The 19747-nt window shown below is 44.3% G+C and overlaps 1 protein-coding gene across 5 annotated transcripts in view; it reads right to left on the reverse strand.

Moving 5' to 3' along the window:
- Positions 1 to 10189: 10189 nt before the first annotated feature.
- map7d1a (MAP7 domain containing 1a) overlaps positions 10190 to 19747 on the reverse strand; it is a 36994-nt gene continuing 27436 nt past the window's right edge. For 4 of the 5 annotated variants that reach the window (XM_070836063.1, XM_070836061.1, XM_070836062.1 and 1 more), the window contains 9 exons: positions 19484 to 19722; positions 18259 to 18514; positions 17549 to 17729; positions 16468 to 16572; positions 15028 to 15078; positions 14876 to 14936; positions 13873 to 13954; positions 13289 to 13527; positions 10190 to 11129 (listed from right to left, as the gene is read on the reverse strand). In XM_070836063.1, coding sequence (XP_070692164.1) covers positions 11119 to 11129; positions 13289 to 13527; positions 13873 to 13954; positions 14876 to 14936; positions 15028 to 15078; positions 16468 to 16572; positions 17549 to 17729; positions 18259 to 18514; positions 19484 to 19722 — 1225 coding nt within the window. In that variant the 3' untranslated portion in view covers positions 10190 to 11118. The remainder of the gene's footprint in view (positions 11130 to 13288; positions 13528 to 13872; positions 13955 to 14875; positions 14937 to 15027; positions 15079 to 16467; positions 16573 to 17548; positions 17730 to 18258; positions 18515 to 19483; positions 19723 to 19747) is intronic. The other variant, XM_070836060.1, reaches the window with a different exon arrangement.

Here is a 19747-nt window from a genome sequence, read left to right on the forward strand (position 1 = left end):
TAGTTAATAATTCATGAGGCTTTTAGAACACATTGTAATTAGCTTGAACACCTGGAAGGCAATCCAGCTTGTGACTAAGATCACAGACTATGAGAAGGTTGTGATGAGCCAGCCCACCTGTTTTCTCTCATGGAAAAAGTGCTTGTCATGCTTCCTCTGTGGTTGTTTTTCTGCCTCTGAAATGTACATATGAGTTTAAGCTAAGTTTATCAGAGAGTCAAAAATTGGAACTGACAGTCCTCTAATTGGAAAGAAATTTTCTTAAAAAAAACAAGTGACAAAAAGGCAGAATAAAGAGGTTGAAAGTGGAATCAGACTGTGAATTTATTCTTCCGCTCATGGTGAGGGAAAAATTTCCAGCTCTCTCTACTTCCGAAAACTAACAACCCTACAAGGAAAAAATGAGACCCCATCAACTTCAACCCAAACATAACTTTGTTTCTTGTCTTGCACCTTCATAGCTATATGATGAAGCTTGATTGTATTCAACTTCAAGACACATAAGACTCAGCTGCTTTTGGAAGGTGGAAAAAATGCTGTCTTCTCTGTTTTTCGCTTAATGTTTTCTGACATTTCTGTGATGGCAAAAAAAGTGATCTCATTTTATACCCATTCAAACTGGGGCCAGGGGAAAATGGTTTGGTTTGAATAGAGCCACTGTTCTGCTCTGTTCTGTCTTGTTAGACGTCTCTACAGGGCTCAGGGATGCTGGATCCAGAGTTACTTTTGTGGCTTTTGGTTTCACTCCAAAGCTCAGTTAAACGGTATTTCCCCCTTTTCCCCTTCTTTGTCTGATCCGTGCCACACAGTCAGTCTGTACGTACCCCCACTTTCACACATAATGCAAAGAGCAGCCACGTCGTCGCACATGTTCCATCACTCGCTCACTCATGTTGACACATGCAACATCTTTTAAGCACACGAACACATTTTCTTTTACACAACAGGAGCATTCACCGCTTCCTCCCTGCGCCAGCTGAGAGAGGAGGACCATTAAGGGGCAGAGGGAGAGAGAGCAAGCTGTCTGTCAGCATTACATCCAAGGCTGTGGGATTCGGAAAGCTTTTGGCTTTCAGAAATAGCAATGGCGACATACTACACCTTTGTAAACTCGCAAGGCACTCTGAAATTGTTCCTCTCATAAACAACCTAAAGCTTTGAATGATGAAATAATATCAGGTTCATTGGAAGGACACAAACTTGACCTCCTCTTAAATTGTCTCCCCCCCTGAACCTATTTAATACTTTGTTTCTAGGACCTCAAAGCAACAAGTACGGTCAACTGTTGCTCAATGCTTCAGAGGCACCATAAGTAAAGCATTCATGCAATAGCTACACAGCAAAAAAACAAAGAAATCTATATTATGTAACTTTGTGTGTGTGCATGTCACATTTACAGTTTTTCAAGAGCAGCCAAAATATGTAATGGCTATCTGCCCTGTGCAACCGGACCATACCATTAATCTTTCACAGTGAAAGTATCCTGAGAGATCTGGTTCTGTGAAAGATGCAGATCAACATGATTCTGGTCTTCCTCCAGTTCTGAAACTTGTTCCCTCGTACCCAATAAAACCCAAGATGTTGCACAAGTTGGACATCTTCTCTGTGTCCCTGCAAGCATTACTGTATGCATGACCAGTCTTTGGGAAACAGCTTTTTATGAAGATGCTTGGCTCTGCAGGGGAATGCTATAATAAAGAAGTACCCTGGCACTGGACCTCTTCATCTAATTTCCCATCACACTCTTCTCATCGATTTTCTTTTTTGTTTGTCCTCTCACAGCTCCCACCGCCTACTGAGATTGTCCTTTTTACAAAACAGAGATTTAGTGCCTTTTTCACACCAGATGAAGAACATATGGTGGGTTCTGGGGTTCCTCTTTCCATGGCTTTTTTTTTTTTTTGTTAATGGAAAAGGGAAAAACAGGACAGTTCTCTTTTGTGCAAGCGGGTGCAATAACTTCATGATCCATTTTGAACGGGGAATAAATAAACATCAATAAAAAAGTTTATTTGGAGTGTTTCCTAAGAAACGCAGCAGCGTGCCAAATAAAATGCCTGCATCAAATACTACTCAAAGTCTTTCTCACTTTGATGTATGATGCTACGAGAGTGAGTCAGTAATGGTTGATTTAATAGTTTATATTCTCGTATCTGCACATTTTAATCTCTCCTCTGAATCCAAAATAAGCAAATGCTACAAACTCAAATAACCTACGATCAGCTTATTCTTGTACTGTAAGTCATTTGGTGCTGTGTTTTTTTTTTGTTTTTTTTTTTAAAGAAGAATCAAATACACATGGGAACACAGTGTGCTTCTCTCAATTCTCTGTAATGTGCATCATCGACACAAAAGATGTTGACAAACAGTTTTCACACCACATTAACAAAGCAAAACACAATCCCTAGCGCAAAGTCAGATATCCCACCGAGCTTTCTCTTGCAGCATGAACTTAAGTCTTTAAGATGCTGTGTGTCAAAGGCTTGAGGAGAACATGTACGTGTATGTAGTGTGTATATGTGTGTGTGTGTGTGTGTGGCAACGTCTTCTGGCTCACTACAGCCTCTCTTGGCTGCACCAATTGTTTTTGGATCTGAGTTATGCAAGTTCATGAATTCAATCAAGACCAAAGCAATTTTAAAGTAACCAGGACCGGCTTACTCTCCCTTATGCCAACCCCACGGCTTTATTGATGCCAGCCATCAGCAACTATTTCCTTCTTTGGCAATATCAGTAGGAGGACAAAAAACGTCTCTGTAGGACTCTTAAAACCTGAGCAGTCTGGAGCCACTTGAGGAGATTGGATAATTATGCAATCTGACACTAATTTACCACGCAAAATGGATGGCGTAAAAACACGGTGGAGCAGGAGAGTCAGGCTTTTGTTGTCTTTGGGTCAGCTGCCATATTGCTGAACAAACTCCTGTGAAATGAGAATCTGAGAACACAAGACGGAGGAGGGCAGGCAGGGTGCTGACAGAGGCGGTGGGCAAATGGACGACTCCAGGTCAGAACCCTGCTGTGGGGCTACTTGGGACGTTTCTATGAAAATACTGGCCTCTGCTAGCTTACTTTCAAATACAAAATGAGGGTGCAGGCATTTTGTTTCATGAACTGATCCTGTGGCCCCAAGAACCACGAGCCCGGTGGGTGTCCTGCAGACAGCTGCTGTTTATTTTTAATTAGTGCTGGTCTGAAAGGACGTAGGAGAAAAGTCACCTCGGCTCTCTGAGAAGGCGCTTCGCCTCAACTGTGGAGCCTTAAGTCTTCTAACCGGCTAGCTGAGGCATTTTTAGCCTAGGTTTGGAAATGTTGGTCTGTCGATCAGTCCACCACTCCAGTCCACACTCATCAACCATCAGATCGATTGATTTGATTGGAATGTTGTAGTTCATTCATTCATGGTACCCAGAGGATGACTCACTCTGACTTTGCTGATATCCTGACTTTTTCTCTAGCGCCAACATGAGGTTTTACAGTCGAGTAAATTTAATTTGAATATCACAAATCACAACCACTATAATGAAATGTGTCAGCAATAATTAGATAATGATTATTAGGTAATGATAAACAACATGCCTGCTGAATCAGCATGTTAGCACTGCGATTGTGTGGTGACCTCAAAGCACCGCTGCCCCCAAGTACAGACTCCCAGAGCCACTACCATGACTGCAGAGCCTCAGACTTGTTTCAGATGTCTGCACCAGTGGTCTAAGTGAAGAGTGCATGCAGCAGGGATAAAAATACATGAGACAACATTACGACCTATATGTTTCATGTTTGTCACTCTGATCAGCACCATGTGCTTATGGTAACTTTATATATTGAGTCCATCTGTCCTGTATGTTCACAATATGGCCAGAGGATTGTATTACTGTTGATCCTCTGTGTTCTTATTCAAGGCTTCATACAACGCGTCTTATCTGGATTTCCTGCTTTTTTTTTTTTTTTTCCCGTTCCTAAGCCGAAAGACGTACCATGAGGGGACTTGCAGGGTGCTGGTGCACAGGGCCCAGGGAATGCACAATTCATCTGTTTTAAATTAAATTTCAACTGCAGCCATACTTTAAATTATCATATGGGTTTACATCTGAGATGCACAAACATAATGCTATTTAACAAGCCTAGGTTAATTTAAAATTTGTTTTGAGAGAAGCCTTTTGGGTTTTAGAGACAATATGGATCAGTGGCTGACACCCCCAGAAACGATCAATCACCCTCAGACACAAATTTGCAGAAAAAGGCCCAGCCACGTCTCACCCAGTGACACCAACACAAAAAAACCCAGACAGTCGACAGTGCTGGCTAGCCTGCTTCCTTGCACATGTGAGACAGAAAGAGCAAGAAACTGAGGGGATGCGCATAATGATGCACATAAGGGGATTTTCCACCTCTCGAAGTGAGAACCAGCTGTGCCTGATGTCCCCACTGGGAAAGCACAGATACTGTCCAATAAATCAGGACAATGACTGCTGTCTTCATAGATCAGTATAATAAGAAGACTCCAATATTTATTAATATGAATATATAATATAACTCCAATATTTAGGGATTTTCTTAAGTACTGAGAACCTTGATGCCCAGTCAGTCTCGACAATCTGCTAGCACCAAAGCACACGTGATTAGAAGATAATTCAGTGGTTGTTTGACAAGTTTGCATAATAATAGGCTGCTTGAATTAAACACACAGTTACACATACACACTTTTTTGTATTAGTCTCACGGCAGCACAGCTGGTAAGTGTTTCCTGTGTTTTTGAGAGATTAGTCTGAACAATGAAATCATCACTAACCTCAGTCCTCTAAGGTCCTTAATCTTCTCCCCAAGTCGTACCTTAGAGCAAATCTCAGTGGATAAAAGAGCAATAACTATTACTTTACGTCATTCTATCTTTTAGCACTGCACTTTGTTTTCATGTATTTCTTTTCCTTCTAATACCTGTACTTCAGTTACAAGTACTTTTAAATCATGGACTAATGATGATCAAGCAAAAATGTTTATGAAAACATCCTAAAACAAATAATTGGAGAAAAGTTTGGGCCCTGACTATTTCTACCAGTATTTCTGGTACCCAGTCAGTGCTTTTTGAGGAGCCCATCACTGTTTTTGTATCCCCGTGAAAACAAATGACAAAAAATTCACACAGGAGGCAAAGTGCATGACGAGACTTTGGTTATATTGACTCATTTAATTGAGAGCTTCCAGAGGTCAAATGCAGGTGTTAGTTTCATTTTTTATGTTCAGTGATCGCTCACCTGGTGTTTTGTGGCAGTTTATGTAAATTTCTTTTAATTTTCAGTCTCTCTTTCACACCCCCATCACTTCGTCTCAGTTGGGTCGATCTTTGGCCCAGTGTGGTGTGAAACAGAAATGTGCCGCCGTTTTTTTTTAAACTTTCCTTCCACCGACCGAATGCCTTCACTCTGACAGCGTTGACAACTCAGGGCCACTGTCGCCGGGCGGATGGTAGTTTCAGCCCCCCCTCTTCTCTACACTCTCTGCTCTCCAGGGTCCTCAACGGCTGCTCTCATGTGTCATGCAATCAGATTTGCTTGCCCCACACACACACACACACACACACACACACACACACACACACACACACACACACACACACACACTCCCATGTGGGAAAAAAAAAAAATCACGCACGCACCCTTAAATCAACAACCAAAGAGAATTGTAGGAATGCAAACACAAATTCACACACAGTCTCTCTTTGTACTTTTTTTTCTCACTCATACACACACACACACACAGCCGCATAAATATAGACATCAGACACCCACACACACCTTATTAACCCCTTGGCAATAAGTGAACGCGATCTTAAAATGGCCTCCCATATAATTTTTTTCCGAGCAAGATAAATAAAGAACAAGATTTACCGCCTCAGCAGCATTAACTAAGTTGTCCGAAACATCCCAAGGGTTAAATCAGTGATACAAACAATACTTGATGTACTTTTTATGGGAGCTGTAACTTGTAGAGCAGAAGATGTGGGAGAGCGTGGTGTAATTCCAAAGCTACTTTAAAACTGAGAAAATCCTCCAACATTAAATCAGACAGACAGAAATTCCCAATTGGAAAAAGTCCATGCAGCTTCATCTGATTACTCCTGTGGTTCCACATTGTCACAGCAACCAAGACACAACACATTGGTGGAGTGAAGATATACTCCACACAGTCACTGGACACTACAGGTGGTGCCGGTCCAACAGTGAGAGAAATCATCTACAGGGGTTCTACTTAACCAAGCCAATATTAACACAGGCTGACACCAAGGAGGATCCCCTCTCTGTCTTTGGCTCCCGTTACTTCTCACGAGCCCCCATTTTAAAGATTTCCCTCCAAATGGGACAAAAAAGAAAACTGAGCGACCCAGCGAAAACTGTAGCTGGCAGCGAGCACGCAACAGGGATTAATTCTCAGTTATCCCCTGAACTGAAAATAACCAAGCCTGCAAGCTGGCAAAATTGAAGCCGCTTGTCCTGTGTGCTGACTGGCGGAGATGCTTTAAAACTGTCAGCTCCGAGATAAAGAGAAAACAGATCTTTGAAATTAGAACTGTGTCGCTGTCTAAATGTGAAACCTCTGGGGTGTAGTTTGTTATACCGCGTGCTTTTTAGCCACTGGCCACAGTGGCAGCGTGGCCCTGTGGGACAGCAGCGTTGGCCGGTTGGTCCAAACTGAAATTTCCCTGTGACTATGGGATGGATCGCCCTGATACACTTTGTCACTTTGACATTCGTGGTCCCCAGTGGGTAAATCCTACCAACGGTGGTACTGAAGCACTGCTGGCAGATCAGCATCTTTTGACCAAGATGTGCATGACCAAGTCCATGCACATTACTGACATTCCCATTGGCCTCAGCTGTACTGTTTAGTGCCAATTATCAAATGCTAGCATGCTCATGCCGTAAGAAGGTGAAGGTGGTAGCGTTATCATTGTTAGCAAGTTGAAGTTAATGTTTTGGTGAAAGTACAGCCTCATAGAGCTGCTATCATGGCTGTAGCCGCTTAGTCTTCTCTTTCTACGTGTGCCTGATTTGAAGGTGTGTTTTACACGTTTATGCACCTGATCTGCAAGCAAACTTGTTTCCTCACAAACTTTCTGGACTTTCTCATCTTTTTCATATTTCTACACCGGTTTTTACACAATGTGTTTTTCAAGAGTGTGATGAGGGGACGTACCCTATCAGCAGAGAGCAGTGCATCAATCTTTTTGGTTTATGTGGTCAGCGTTTGTCCTGGTGGAGATCCAGTGTTTGTTAACAACACAGTTATTCTGGCCTTCATTTTACCATAACTCTCTCAACAAAGGAATCTCCATACCAAACAAGCGCCAAGCAGATGCTCCCATAAAGTAAATGCCGACTTGTCCAATAAATCTGTTCCCACTTTCTCTGAGCACACTTTTATTCCCATGTAACCAAAGGAAACGCTGCACGCCCCCAGCTCACAATAATGTAACCTAAATGCAGAGTGTACCACTGAGGTCGCACTCCTTAAATACCTGAGGTTTGGTGGAACATCACACACTCAGACTGGACCTCATCAAAGAGCGTCCATATCCGACAGACTGTGACAATGCTCCGGCAGCTGCCTACTTAGGCTCAGCTGCTCTCGGTCCTCAGCGACCACCCTGATGGGATGTGAGGCCTTGGGTCCTCTGTGCGGCCTCAGAGGGCAGCGCCGTGTGATCGGCGCCCTGTAGGGGCCTGATGTGGGTCGCTCTTAAATCTTGCCATCTCCCGTCGGAATAGCTGAGAGGTTGCCCTGGTCTGACAGGGATCAAGAAACAGCCTCGCTGTGAGTGCCGGCCGCTCTGTGGCCTTTCATTGCTGCCATCTGAGAGCAGCTGTGTGAAAAGAGCCTGTTGCTGAGCAGATAAAGACAGTTCAATGTGAGAGGGGGGAGGAGAAGGAGGAGGGGGAGGGGAGGGGGGGGGGGGGGGGTTGTAAACACTAAACAGGTTGGCGTATGAGCTTTGATGGTTTTGATGTTGGCATAACTGTAGCAGCGGTGGTCTTATCTGGAGTGGTGTGACCCCGTGCTGACTCCCCTCATCTTGTTTAAAATGGAGGCCGAGCTGGCACACTTGCCATTCTGAAGCATTTGCAAGATTCCTCTCAGTCCTCAAGCGCAGGGAGATTTACGTCTGAAAAAACAGTGAGCTCGAGTCCAAAAGTAGGCTGCACACTCAACACAAAGGCTCGACAACATGCCCATAAAGTCCTCACACACAACGGGATGTGGTTAGTTTTTTTTTGTTTTGTTTTTGTTTGTTTTTTTTTTTAAATATGACTCTTAACTAGAAGTTATGCATCCCCACCCAGGGGAGGGGAGGAGAATAAGAATAGAGTCATGATAGTGACACCTCCAACGCACTCATCATCACACTCACAGGCTGAGGAGATAATACATCTATCAATCACCGTGGCATGAACACAGGAGGTGGGGCGCTGTCACTTCGTGTCATTCCAGCTAGCCCGGCTATTCCAGGACTTTCCAACACACCGCCACTCCTCTCATAAGCAGAAAGCACCTTTATTTACAGGCCATTAGTGGCTTTAGGGTGGCCCTTTACGTCCTCAGATTCTTCAAATCCATTATTGTTTGGGTTTTTCTTTCTTTTTTTCCCAGTCCTCATTCAGTGTGAATTTATTCGGAGACTTGGCACTCCTCAGCCTGTAACTGTGCACTGCCTCGCTGACACCTCCCTAAAAATAGTGCCCACTAATCCTCAAGTCCTCTCTGAGAAGCACTACACATTACCAGGGATTTGACTGGCAGATAGACTGCGTCCAAAACCGGAGCTCATGCACTTAAATGAATCCCCTGCAGCTTCTATTATGTAGACGTCGAGATTTGTACGTGAGCATGTGTCTGTGTTGAGACACCGTTGTATCAAACCTAAGAGCGAGCAGAGATCCAGAGAAATGTAATATGCTGTCCATCACCTCCATGCTGCCGCGCTGCACCCTCTGGTGGGGCTGATGAACACAGCTTTTAGCAGCAGACTCTCAACAGCAGACAACTGCAGTAGCAGCGAACTGAAGCAGTGAGATCATGTCGTCGAAACGTACACTCGTGTGTCAGCAGGAGTTTACATCTTTCTCGTGGAAGCTCGGGAAGCCAACTGGCTGTTGCAGATTCAAACTGTGAACTATTTGAGACGATGCAGTCGTACAGTCTCTGTAAAGGCTTTCAGACTGCAGTGAATGCAGTCCAAGCTGGAAAATAAGTTTGGTGCTTCAGCAAAAGCTTACTAATATTTGGCTGATGAGTGATAATGTGTTGGAATAATTGCTTTGTGAGAACAACGCTGTTTCCAATGAAAGCTGCCATGTTTCATTGTGTTGATAGCTTTAAAAAAAATACAGCTCTCACTTACTTTAAATCTTGGCCGCATGCGTGTTGGGTCTCCTCAATGATGAATCTCTTTGCCTTTTTCTTTCTTTTCAATCTTTGGATAGTTAATTAAAGTGCTCAGAGCTGCTGACCAAATCTAATTTAGCTCACTTGGAGGTAAGAAACAACAAACTGAGGTTCTGCTGGGCTCCAACTACAGTTACATTTGACAAGCAGCTAAGAAGCCATTTAAATCACAGGTTCTACATGATGATCGGTGCGGCATGTCTCAGCATTTGATAGAAGGCGATGTAAATCATGTTTGCAATGCTGCCCCGAGGGCTGGAAACACGGTGTGCCAGGCCTCCCACTGGCCACCAGAATACAGTGAAAGGGGGCAGCGTGGCATGTGCCCCCTGTAGGGATTTTGTAAAAGGAGACCCAAACTGAAATGGACAGCCGAGCCAACTCACATGCCTTGTACATCAACTGTAAGGTTCTCCGCTACCATCTCTAAATGTGTTTTCCTGTGGTTAGCGTGCGCTGTCTTTCGCAACTTTCGAGTGAGAATAGGTACTTCCCTTCGAAAATCAAAATAATTTAGAGCCTCAGGAGTAAACAAGTGGAACTAAAGTACAAAACATTCCCAAAGCTGTCAAATTAAGAACAAATGTCATCAGTTCCTATGCCTGCTTTAGATGAGTGAATCGGAGGATATTTTACATTGAGATGCACAACAGCGAATTCACATCTGCATCGTTTTCCCTCTTCCCACAAATAATCCCTAGATGCATTAAGCTCATGCATGGTTATTCAAGACAAACAGACGAAGAGGCCTTGGACCGGACAGCTCGTCTTTAATAAGACTTAAGATACTCCCACGACCTTGTAACGCACATCAAAATAATTTTAGCATATACACGCACCAGCATTTCAAATACATATGAGTCCATGGAATCTCAGTTCAAATGAGTCATGCTTGCACATGTGAAAAAAAAAAAAAAAACAGCTTTAGGAGGAGGAGTAAGTCCCTGTTTATAGGGATTTGACCTTAGATGACTTCTGGTTTCTTATTCATCAAGGTTGCACACTCGTCGTTACATCCAGTTATGTATACAATCAATCAAAGCTGAGGTTTGAACAGACGGTATGTTTACACACAGTAGGAAGCTGTTGCATGTGAATTTACATTTCAACTTTCTTTCCAGATTTCTCAGTTTATCTTTACAAAACTGTTACAGGTAGCTTTATACAGACCAGGACTTAGAAGATCCACTCCGAGCAGAGCGGCATAAAATGACTCATCCCTCCTTTGTCCGTCACTCAAAGTTAATTTACATTATTCACAAAAATGTACCCAGTCTCTTATATTTCTCTTTCAGTTAAATAACTAAAGAACGATGAAAACAAACACTCCAGCTTATTGTAATGGTTACTCAGCTGTGCTGTAATGTACAAAGGATGATACTGTTGAGTATTAAGGTGCGTGAAATCGGTGCCACAAGGATCTCCACAATTGTTAACACTGATGCACCGGCGCCGCGTGGAGCAACACCCTTTCATCCCGTTTTGTCCTCTGCTTGTGTCCTGATGCTTGGTCGTCATCTTCCGTGGCCCACTCCGTCTGCAGAGAGGAGTGTGTCCGCTTGCGGGGGCTTGGAAAAAAAAAAAAAAGCCGGTGATTGGCACAGGTCACAGGGCTCCCCCATGCGAGCGTTGGCGGGGCTGGCCTAAGGCGACGAGCGCTTCAAACACTGGAGCGTGTCACAGGACCTCTGTGAGGGTAGCAGAGAGCAAAGGGTCAGGGGTCAACGGCAACTGAGGATTAATCACCACGAGTCCAGTTTGTAGCCAAAGCAGGGTCACCCTCTTTGATCTGAGCAACGACATGGACTGTTAATCTCTGACCTGGTGACAATACTAAATGCAAAAAGCGCCGAACATGGCGTGAACCCTTAAACCTTCACGCCCTCGTACAGCAAATGACTAAACACTAGTGAAAGTTCAGAACTGACGTAACACTGACGTATCTGACTGACGGCAGCACATGTGAGGCCAAGAACGGCCCCACACTCTCAACGAGTATGAACATTCAAATAAACCCTGGAAGTCTGCTCCATAATGAATTAACCTCCTGTGAAATGACGTTGTATTCAATCAATCTTTCATATCAATATTCCCAATCGTAGGCCTGCCATGTCAAAGGCGCCTCCAGATTTACTAGAGCTAAAACGAGAGGAGATGATGTTCACTTTTTACATGACAGCGTTAAAGGCAGCAGCACGATGAAGTTTTCATTAAAGTGTGATTTCAGGAAAGACGTCAGAGGACCAGCAAAGGAAATAATCCTCTGTTGGCTGCACATAGCCTGAAGACTAGCCAGCGACCATAAATACCCACAGGTGAAGGTTAAGATCTCGCACCAAGGGGAGAGTAGGGTGCTGCTGACGTTGCCTCTGGGAGGGGGTTGAGTGAGGGGTGATATGGTGCTTAATTGCTTCGGGGTCCTGTTTCTAACCCCTGGCAGCGCAGCACTTGTGGATAGGGTCTCCTCATCACCTCAGCCATTCTAGGAATTCCTAACTGGGCGCAGGCCCAAGTCAGTGGGGCTGCTGAATAAAAGCTGTCATCAGTATAAAGATACCCCATTTCTTGCCACCCTTCCCTACACTATTTCTTCCAGATCTCACCCCCACCCCATTGTGAGTGTAAGCGGAGTCTCCATGCCACACCACCCTCTCCTCAGGGTGCTACTCACCGTCACCGGGGTGACGGCCTGCACGTTAGACGGAGAGCAAGTTCAGGTTCGTGGTCACTTGGTGCCAAAGACAGCAGCACTAGCTAGGCTACCTTGTGCTGCAGTCTTTACTCGGTAATGTGAACTTGGCCAAGTGTAAAAACCAGCTCAGTGCAACTAAGCATCCAGGCTTGTTTTACATGAACCGTGGCTCTGCCTGCTACTGCTTTTTATTAGTGACAGATGAGAAAACGAACCGAATTGGAATATTGCCGCTCTTGGCTTAGAGGATAACTCTGGGCCCTGTTTTTACATATTGTGGAGTGAAAATGACTGGTAGATTTTTACTTTGAGTTACTTTGAGTAACAGTCAGCCTGTCAGTGTGCCCTGTTCGCCGCTTTGGTTATCTACTGGACCAATTCCAAAACCTTTTGTACTTTCCAGGCAGATTGGTATTTTAAACCCTGGGCCTGATCTTTGTATATTTTCATATTTTTATTTTTATCCTTTAGCCAGATCCTTAAACTCAATATGTGGCTACTAGTAATTATGACACTGTCTCTAATCAGGCTTATTTTATTGGCAAGTGAACATGTTTTTGGGAATTTCCCTGCAGATCCATAAAGCCTTATCTTATGTTTTCTCGAACCTTGGACTGTGACCAAAATGGGGCCCTTTCTAAGCTAGAACAACCTTGGAAAAAGTCATGTCTTTTCTTTCCTTTGAGAGCACTTTTCCACAGCTCAGTTAGACACTAATGTTACAGTAGTTCATCCAAAACAGACTTTTAAATAACAACAAGAGACATGGGCATATTACACCTATTGGTGTCTTTCTGCATTGGTTGGCTTTGACTATTGGAATCAATTTACTTCATTACTCTGAGAGATTAGCTTTTTTTTTTTTTTTATTGAAACTTTTTTATACCTCTGTTTAATCTGTACAAAAACAAACGATATATATAAAAACTCATTTAGTGAGCTTTATAAGTGCTGCTGGTCTAGATGTGTCTCTCTGCTTCCAGTCTTTATGCTAAGCTAGGTTAATCACCTGCTGGCTTTAGCTTCATATGTACTGCACAGACCTTTTCCAAGCCGGTGAGACTGCTTTTCACTGTATATCTCCGTTTATATTGTTAGGTTTAGCTTACTTTAGACCTAAAGCCTCTAACATCGTGTTTGTTTGTGACTCTGTACCTGCAACATGCTGAGGCTTCATGGGGCCTGCCTTTTTCATGAATGAATCCTCACTTTCAAACGCGAGAATGGGCTCAGTGGCCATGCCAGTCTCAGATTTATCCCGAGCTCCGTTCGTGGTGATTCCATGATTCGTGAGATTGATGATGTCTCCAAAGTGGGCAGTGTCTCCTTTAGTGGACAGACCGTTTTCATGTCTCATGGGCTGGACCCCATTGACCACTTGGACTGAAGGGCTGCTGGAGGGGGGGAGACAAAGCAGAATATGGTTCTAGTTAGGATGGGACTGACTCATACAACAAATGAATAATTCCATCGTCGTCCAATAACAGGAGGCTTTTCAAATCTACCCCAAGTGTGTTCAAATACAAAGAGTAAACATCTCAAGAAACCAAATCATTCTCCCTGTATTTCATCTGTTTACTGTGGGCCTGAACCATGTGGCTCCTCCAGTTTTCAGTTGAGGTTAGCATCAACTCCCGGCTTAGTTTTCTGGCACACAAGTTTTATACTGTTCATGGTGGTCCTGCATCAACAGGAGCACATAAATCTATTTTTTTTTTTTAAAAAAGCAATAGTTTTACCTTTCTCTGACGTTGGTCTGTCCATTTTCTGTCTTATGATTGGGCAGGTTGACCTCTGGCTTTGGCTGATATTCAGCAGATGCTAGAGGAAACAAAGTAAAAAGCAATTTTTTTCAGTGTTAAACTGCACCCCAACATAATGACACACATTCAACATCCGACCCTACCTAGATGATGAACTACAGGGCGACACACATCATTAATAATCCTTAATCTGTGTCAGGCAACTTTAATGGGAAGGAAAGGGATGCCAAATGTTCTTGAGGCATCCTTCCTGTGTAGCCCAGATTCCTCTTACTCAGCTGTACTGAGGACATGGCTGTGGTTGAGACAGATCTCCACACCCCTGACTAGAATGGAGGCATGCCTGCCAGGCATCGACCACATCAGTGACTGGCTAATGTGTTCCTGCAATGGGAAAACTGCCACTAACAGCATATCCAGGACCACACTGACCCCCCCCCCCTCCATCTCATCTCACTCATCTACTGTACGTTGCATGGAGGCTTCGACAAAGAGGGTGTGCAGTTATACTTCTCAGGAGAAGTAAAAGTAGAATTTGTGGATAAGGCTTTTGCAACATCACGTGTATCCCTATATTATTAGTTGTGTAAAAGCTTAATGTCTGGTAACTGCTGTAGGCTGTAGACATGAGCCCACTCTTCCTCTCTTACTCCCTTGGTCCCACAGTTTGGACAAGAAGCAAACACACATGGGTCCTATTGTACAGAGAAGAACAACTCGAACTGCAGCTGTACAGGATATGAGGCAGAGATATAATCTTATAACCCTTTTATCCAAAATGCTCCGATGTGGGCTTGCATGGGAAATTACTTCACCTACAATAACAGGAGTTAGACAAAGTCAACAACTTACCATGTAGTTCATGAGGATTTGTCAGTTGAAGCACTAAGAGCTCCACTTCACTAGGTGGATGTCACAAAGGATAAATTTATATCAAGTAAGACTATTCCTGCAGATTAAAGGCCTGCGGTGTGCTTACCTTTGCTGCTCTCTGGCTCTTTGTCGCTGACATGTGCGAGAGGGGAGGACTTTGTCTCTTTCTGTCAAGATGGGACATGTTTTCAGTCATTTTTTATTGGAAAATTTATTTTTGGCTCGTCGTTTTAAATTAAGTCTGAGCAGCGATTGTACCTTCTCTCCTCCATCTGTCTTGCGTGTCCGCTTCATGATCTCATCAAGACGCTGAGAAAAGAGAGGAAGGAATAAGACGAGATGAAAATACCGCATAGGACAAAATGCCAATAGCAGAATCTGTTCAGTGTTAGTTTGTAGATGTCGTATGCCAGCACAGTAAGGGATCAGAGCAGATGTGTTTAGAAAGTTAAGAAATAAAGGTTTCGGTTTTCATAACACCAATCAAATGTGGAAGTTATTAATGCAGCATCACCAACAAAATAGAATTATTTAACTTGGACAATGTGTGTGGGCTCAGTCCAGCCCACTAAAGCTAACCCATTTTTAAAAGCCACTTTTTCAGACTTTTTCTTGCATCCACTGCCATTATTCTCGAAGTGAATGCACTCAAACCGAGGCCCTTACACCTCCAGGTGTGGGGCTGTGTCACTAATGTATTCAGCTGGAACAGCGACGTAGGATGGTCGAACAGTGAACAGTGGGAGAGAGGACGGGTCTGTACTGTACTAAAATACAAACCACCCTGTGGGGCTCATTTGTATGCAGTGAAGGCAGAAGCCTGATACAAGATGTGACCTTCATCTGAGGACACAGCTAGCCTGAGACAGCGAGGCCATAACTGCAGCTGCCACTCATAAAAGTGAAGATCCAACAATATTCAGCTCACACACTCATGACTTTGGCATTTGGATTGGCTGCAAAACTTCTGCCTCAGGACTAAAGATTCTTGTTTGTTTTTTTGCCCCGCTTGATACTTTTAACCACCTGTGCTTGCTAACAACAAACTCCTCTTCTACTTTTGGTAGAAGCCAGTCAGTACCAGTGTGGCTAAGCAGCGAGTCTGTGGGGCCATGAGGACATGCTGTTCTTGCGGGCTAATGCCTGCATGGAGCCAGGCTTGGACTGGCTGAGCTCGGCCTGGTGTGCCCAGATAAGAGCCTTTCCCACATGGAAAGAAGACGAGGAGAGGGGAAAGAAAGGCTTAGCTGGCATACAGAGGTGTGAGTGGTATACTTGAGTAGATTGCTACGGTTACAGAACGTAGACACACATATCAGCACACGTGCAATGATCTGTACAAATGCACACACAGACGACTGGCACAGCGAGACCTCCCATTATTAGTGCTTATATATAGCTTCATGCTCACACACAGTCTAAGCCCTATTAAATCATGGCATGCAGACAACCAATCCCGGATAAGCCAAAAACATCATTCATCTTGGTTTCAGGACTCAACTTTCAAGCCTACTTTTGTCATGTCAAAAGGCAGACCACAGAGGGAACGTACCCGTGAATATAATACCTCCACTGAGGGAGGACAGCTGTAAATTGACTACAGAATTAATCTTGTGTTAGTCGGAGATGAGAGCAGAGCTGGGATTTCAGAAACCTGGCTGGGAGAACAATGATGGGAGGACAGATGTGTTGCCCTACCCTTTTCCTCTCCAGCCTCTCCTGCTCCTCCTTCTGGAAGTGTTTCTCCCTCTCCAGACGCTGCTTCTCCGCCTCCTCCCGGGCTTTAGCCTCAGCCTCTTCTTTCTGAAACACACACACACAGGCGAGAATCCAACCACAGTTTTAATGTCCGCAGAAGGGGGAAAAAAAACAGAAAACACTCAGCCAAAATAACATGCCTTTTACGTAACAAGGGTGTGGCCGCTCCCTGCAATTATTGTTTACGGCTACAAAAGGGATATTTTCCTGTACATTTGGGCCAGAGAGGTCTATTTTCAAAATTTACAGCCTCTTGAGGACCATTCAAAGTGAAATACAATACTAAGGCATTTGCATAATTATATTGAATCATGTTTAACCACAAATGCCATTTCTGTGAGAGACCACAAGGGGGTGGCAAAGTGTAGGCATTGGACAACAGACCATTTCCAGAGCTGATCCTGTTACAGACCTACAGTATAAGCATACTGTGGTGAACAGCCACATTTCCTGTTTCCTATATCTACCAATCAAGCATCACTCTCCTCTGCTTCTCCCTGACAACATCTACAAACACAGGAAGAGTCAATATTGCCCCTAATGGTTATTTGACAAACTGAGAAGTAATGAGAGCACGCTCATTGTGTCTACCACCTCATCAGTTTGGATTAATATTTGCCTTTAAGGAAAAAAAAACACACTCCACTTGTGTAGAAAACCTGGAGTGTGCTTTTGGACGAGCCTGTTATCGAAAAAGGTCAGTGTGAGGTGAGCGGCTGAGGCGCAACAGTAAACAAGTAACATTGAACAAAACCCACAAAAAGATTGTTTGCACAAGATAGGAGAGCATAGAATTAAATAATAGATGAGGATGCAGTGAGAGTGCTGTCATGTCATGATGCCCTTTACCCGAAAAGGCGATAATAACTGTCACAGTGGTGACTGATAGTCCTCGTCACCGCCAGGGGCTTTAAGTTTTACAAGTTCCTTTCACCCTAATTGGACTAACCCAACCTGTCCACTGCAGCATGAACACCCAACCTCATTAAGAACTTCCCTTTTAAGTACTTTCTCAGCATACCTGTTTTTGCAGGCGCAGGTTCTCCTCCTGCTCGGCTTTGGCTCTCTCCTGAGCCTCCTTCTCCTCCTGCAGGCGCTGGGCTTCGTCCCTCCTCCGCTGCTCTTCAGCCATGGCACGGGCCTCCTCCTCCCTGAGTCGCCTCTCCTCTGCCTCCCTCGCTATTCGCTCCTCTCTCAGGATCCTACAGAGTTTGGGCACAAGGCTGAGGATAAGCCACAAAATGATGTGCCAAACACTCTGAATGTGGAAAACTGCTGAACACGTAAATGATTCGAATGACGGGACACTTCCTCTTCAAGTTTACACTATCTCTGACACTGAAGCACAAGCAACAGGAAACCAGACTATTTAAGGAAATGGAAACAATTAGAAGTATGAGTGCCAACGAGGGCTCCCATTAACTCCCGAGCTGTAAATAGTGAAAGCTGTGGTTCGAATCCGTCAGCAGGCTATCAGATTCTTCATGCTTACACACAGCAGGACCAGTGTTGAGTGAGGTCTCATTCAGACATGCATGTGCTGGGATAATGCATGGAGCCTTCCTATTTAGTTTTACTGATGCCTTTCATTTATTCTAGCTAAACATCCTCAGTGAGGTTTGTTTGTCAGCATAATTTATATCAACTGTTTCACAAAATAAATCTTTTGGCTCCCTCAACACTGTGCTGACTGGCTCTGGTTGTGGTTTGGGGTATATTAAACCCTCTGACCTCTCCTTCTCCTCCTGTTCGCGGCGCTCCTGCTCCTCCCTCTCCCTCTGCTCGCGGGCCTGCCGGCGCTTCTCTGCCAGGATGCGACCCGCCTCCTCTGGGTCGTTGGTGCCTGCCATGGGCTTGGCTGATGGAGACGGTGCAGGTGATGCTGCGGGGACAGAGGCAGCTGAACTGACCGGCTCAGGTGACGGGGAGGACGCATGGGGTGAGGTAGCGGCTGAGGATGCTACGATGGCAGGAACCAGAGGGGAGCCTAAAACAGGGAAAACCAGAGTTACAGCAGAAAGAATGACACACAGATGTTGCGCTGTGTAACTTAACAAAAACCTTCAATGGCACCATTCATGTGTCCCTACCAGAAATGACTTTTAAAGTGGTGCCTATCAATCACTATTAAGAACGCATTCAACCGCAGCATTTTCTCTTCACATGCACTGTGAAGCATTTTCTCCCCAGCAACTGGAAATTGTAAACAGCCAAAGCTTCAGCCTAAGAACTTGGTAAGTACATAATTAAGACTGATTAGTGCAGCCTCTTAGTGCTGTGTGTGAGCAGAGACAGACCGTGGAGCTGTGTGGCTCACTAAATACAATCCCTTTGTTTTCAGGGCTAATTAAGCCTGATGGTAATCTTTGCATAGAGAAAGAATAACAGATTTTTTCACTTTTTTCATTAGCTCCGATGTTGTCAGAGAGAGACCAAGCCAGACAGTGAAGAACCTTTTGGGTAATTAAAAAAAAAGATGAAAAAAAAATACAGTGTGACTCAGCAATGGAGGGAATAACCAGATGTACTATATCATCACACTGCACAAATGGGAGAGCTGATCAGATCAGACTTGCACCAAAATTTTCTGCAGTGCAAAAGGGTCCACTTACTAGCTTGTTCCATTGCTTTCAACAATTTTTATGGCCTTCAGAGGATGGAGTTTGCTCAGTGGTCATCACATGAGCTTCGATCACATGGTAACAGGAGGTAAATCGAATTTCATACAACTATAATATAATTTAATTTAATATAATATATAATCAATCTAGAAAAAGTAAATTGTTTTAAAAAGCCTAATAATAGCTGATGTAATTTTGGCTGATGTAACTCGGAGCAGAGACTTTTAAGTATTTTAAGTATCAGATGTACAGGAATCACAAACTAAACATGGGGTGTTTTCTGTGATGGAAACTAGAACTAGAACAACAAGCCATGAAATTTTGTTTGTACTCACCCTTTCTATCTTCAGGGGTGGCGGACCTGCGAGGCTCCTTCACTCTTTCGAGGGGAATGGGGGAGGAGGTGCGGTGGTCTATCCTGGCAGGGGTTCTGGCTCTTTTGGGCCGGCCTTTAGGAGTCGACGGGCTACCACGCGTGGATGGAGGCTTGGGGGAGGCAGCGGGGCTGGGGGAGGCAGTTCTGCCCTTATGCGTGGCCGGGGACGACGGCCGTTGTCTTGATAAAGGACTGGGACTGGAGGGGCGGAAAATACAGGGGC

This window comes from Pempheris klunzingeri, chromosome 8 (genome assembly GCF_042242105.1).
Source record: "Pempheris klunzingeri isolate RE-2024b chromosome 8, fPemKlu1.hap1, whole genome shotgun sequence".
Taxonomy (NCBI): Eukaryota; Metazoa; Chordata; class Actinopteri; order Acropomatiformes; family Pempheridae; genus Pempheris; species Pempheris klunzingeri.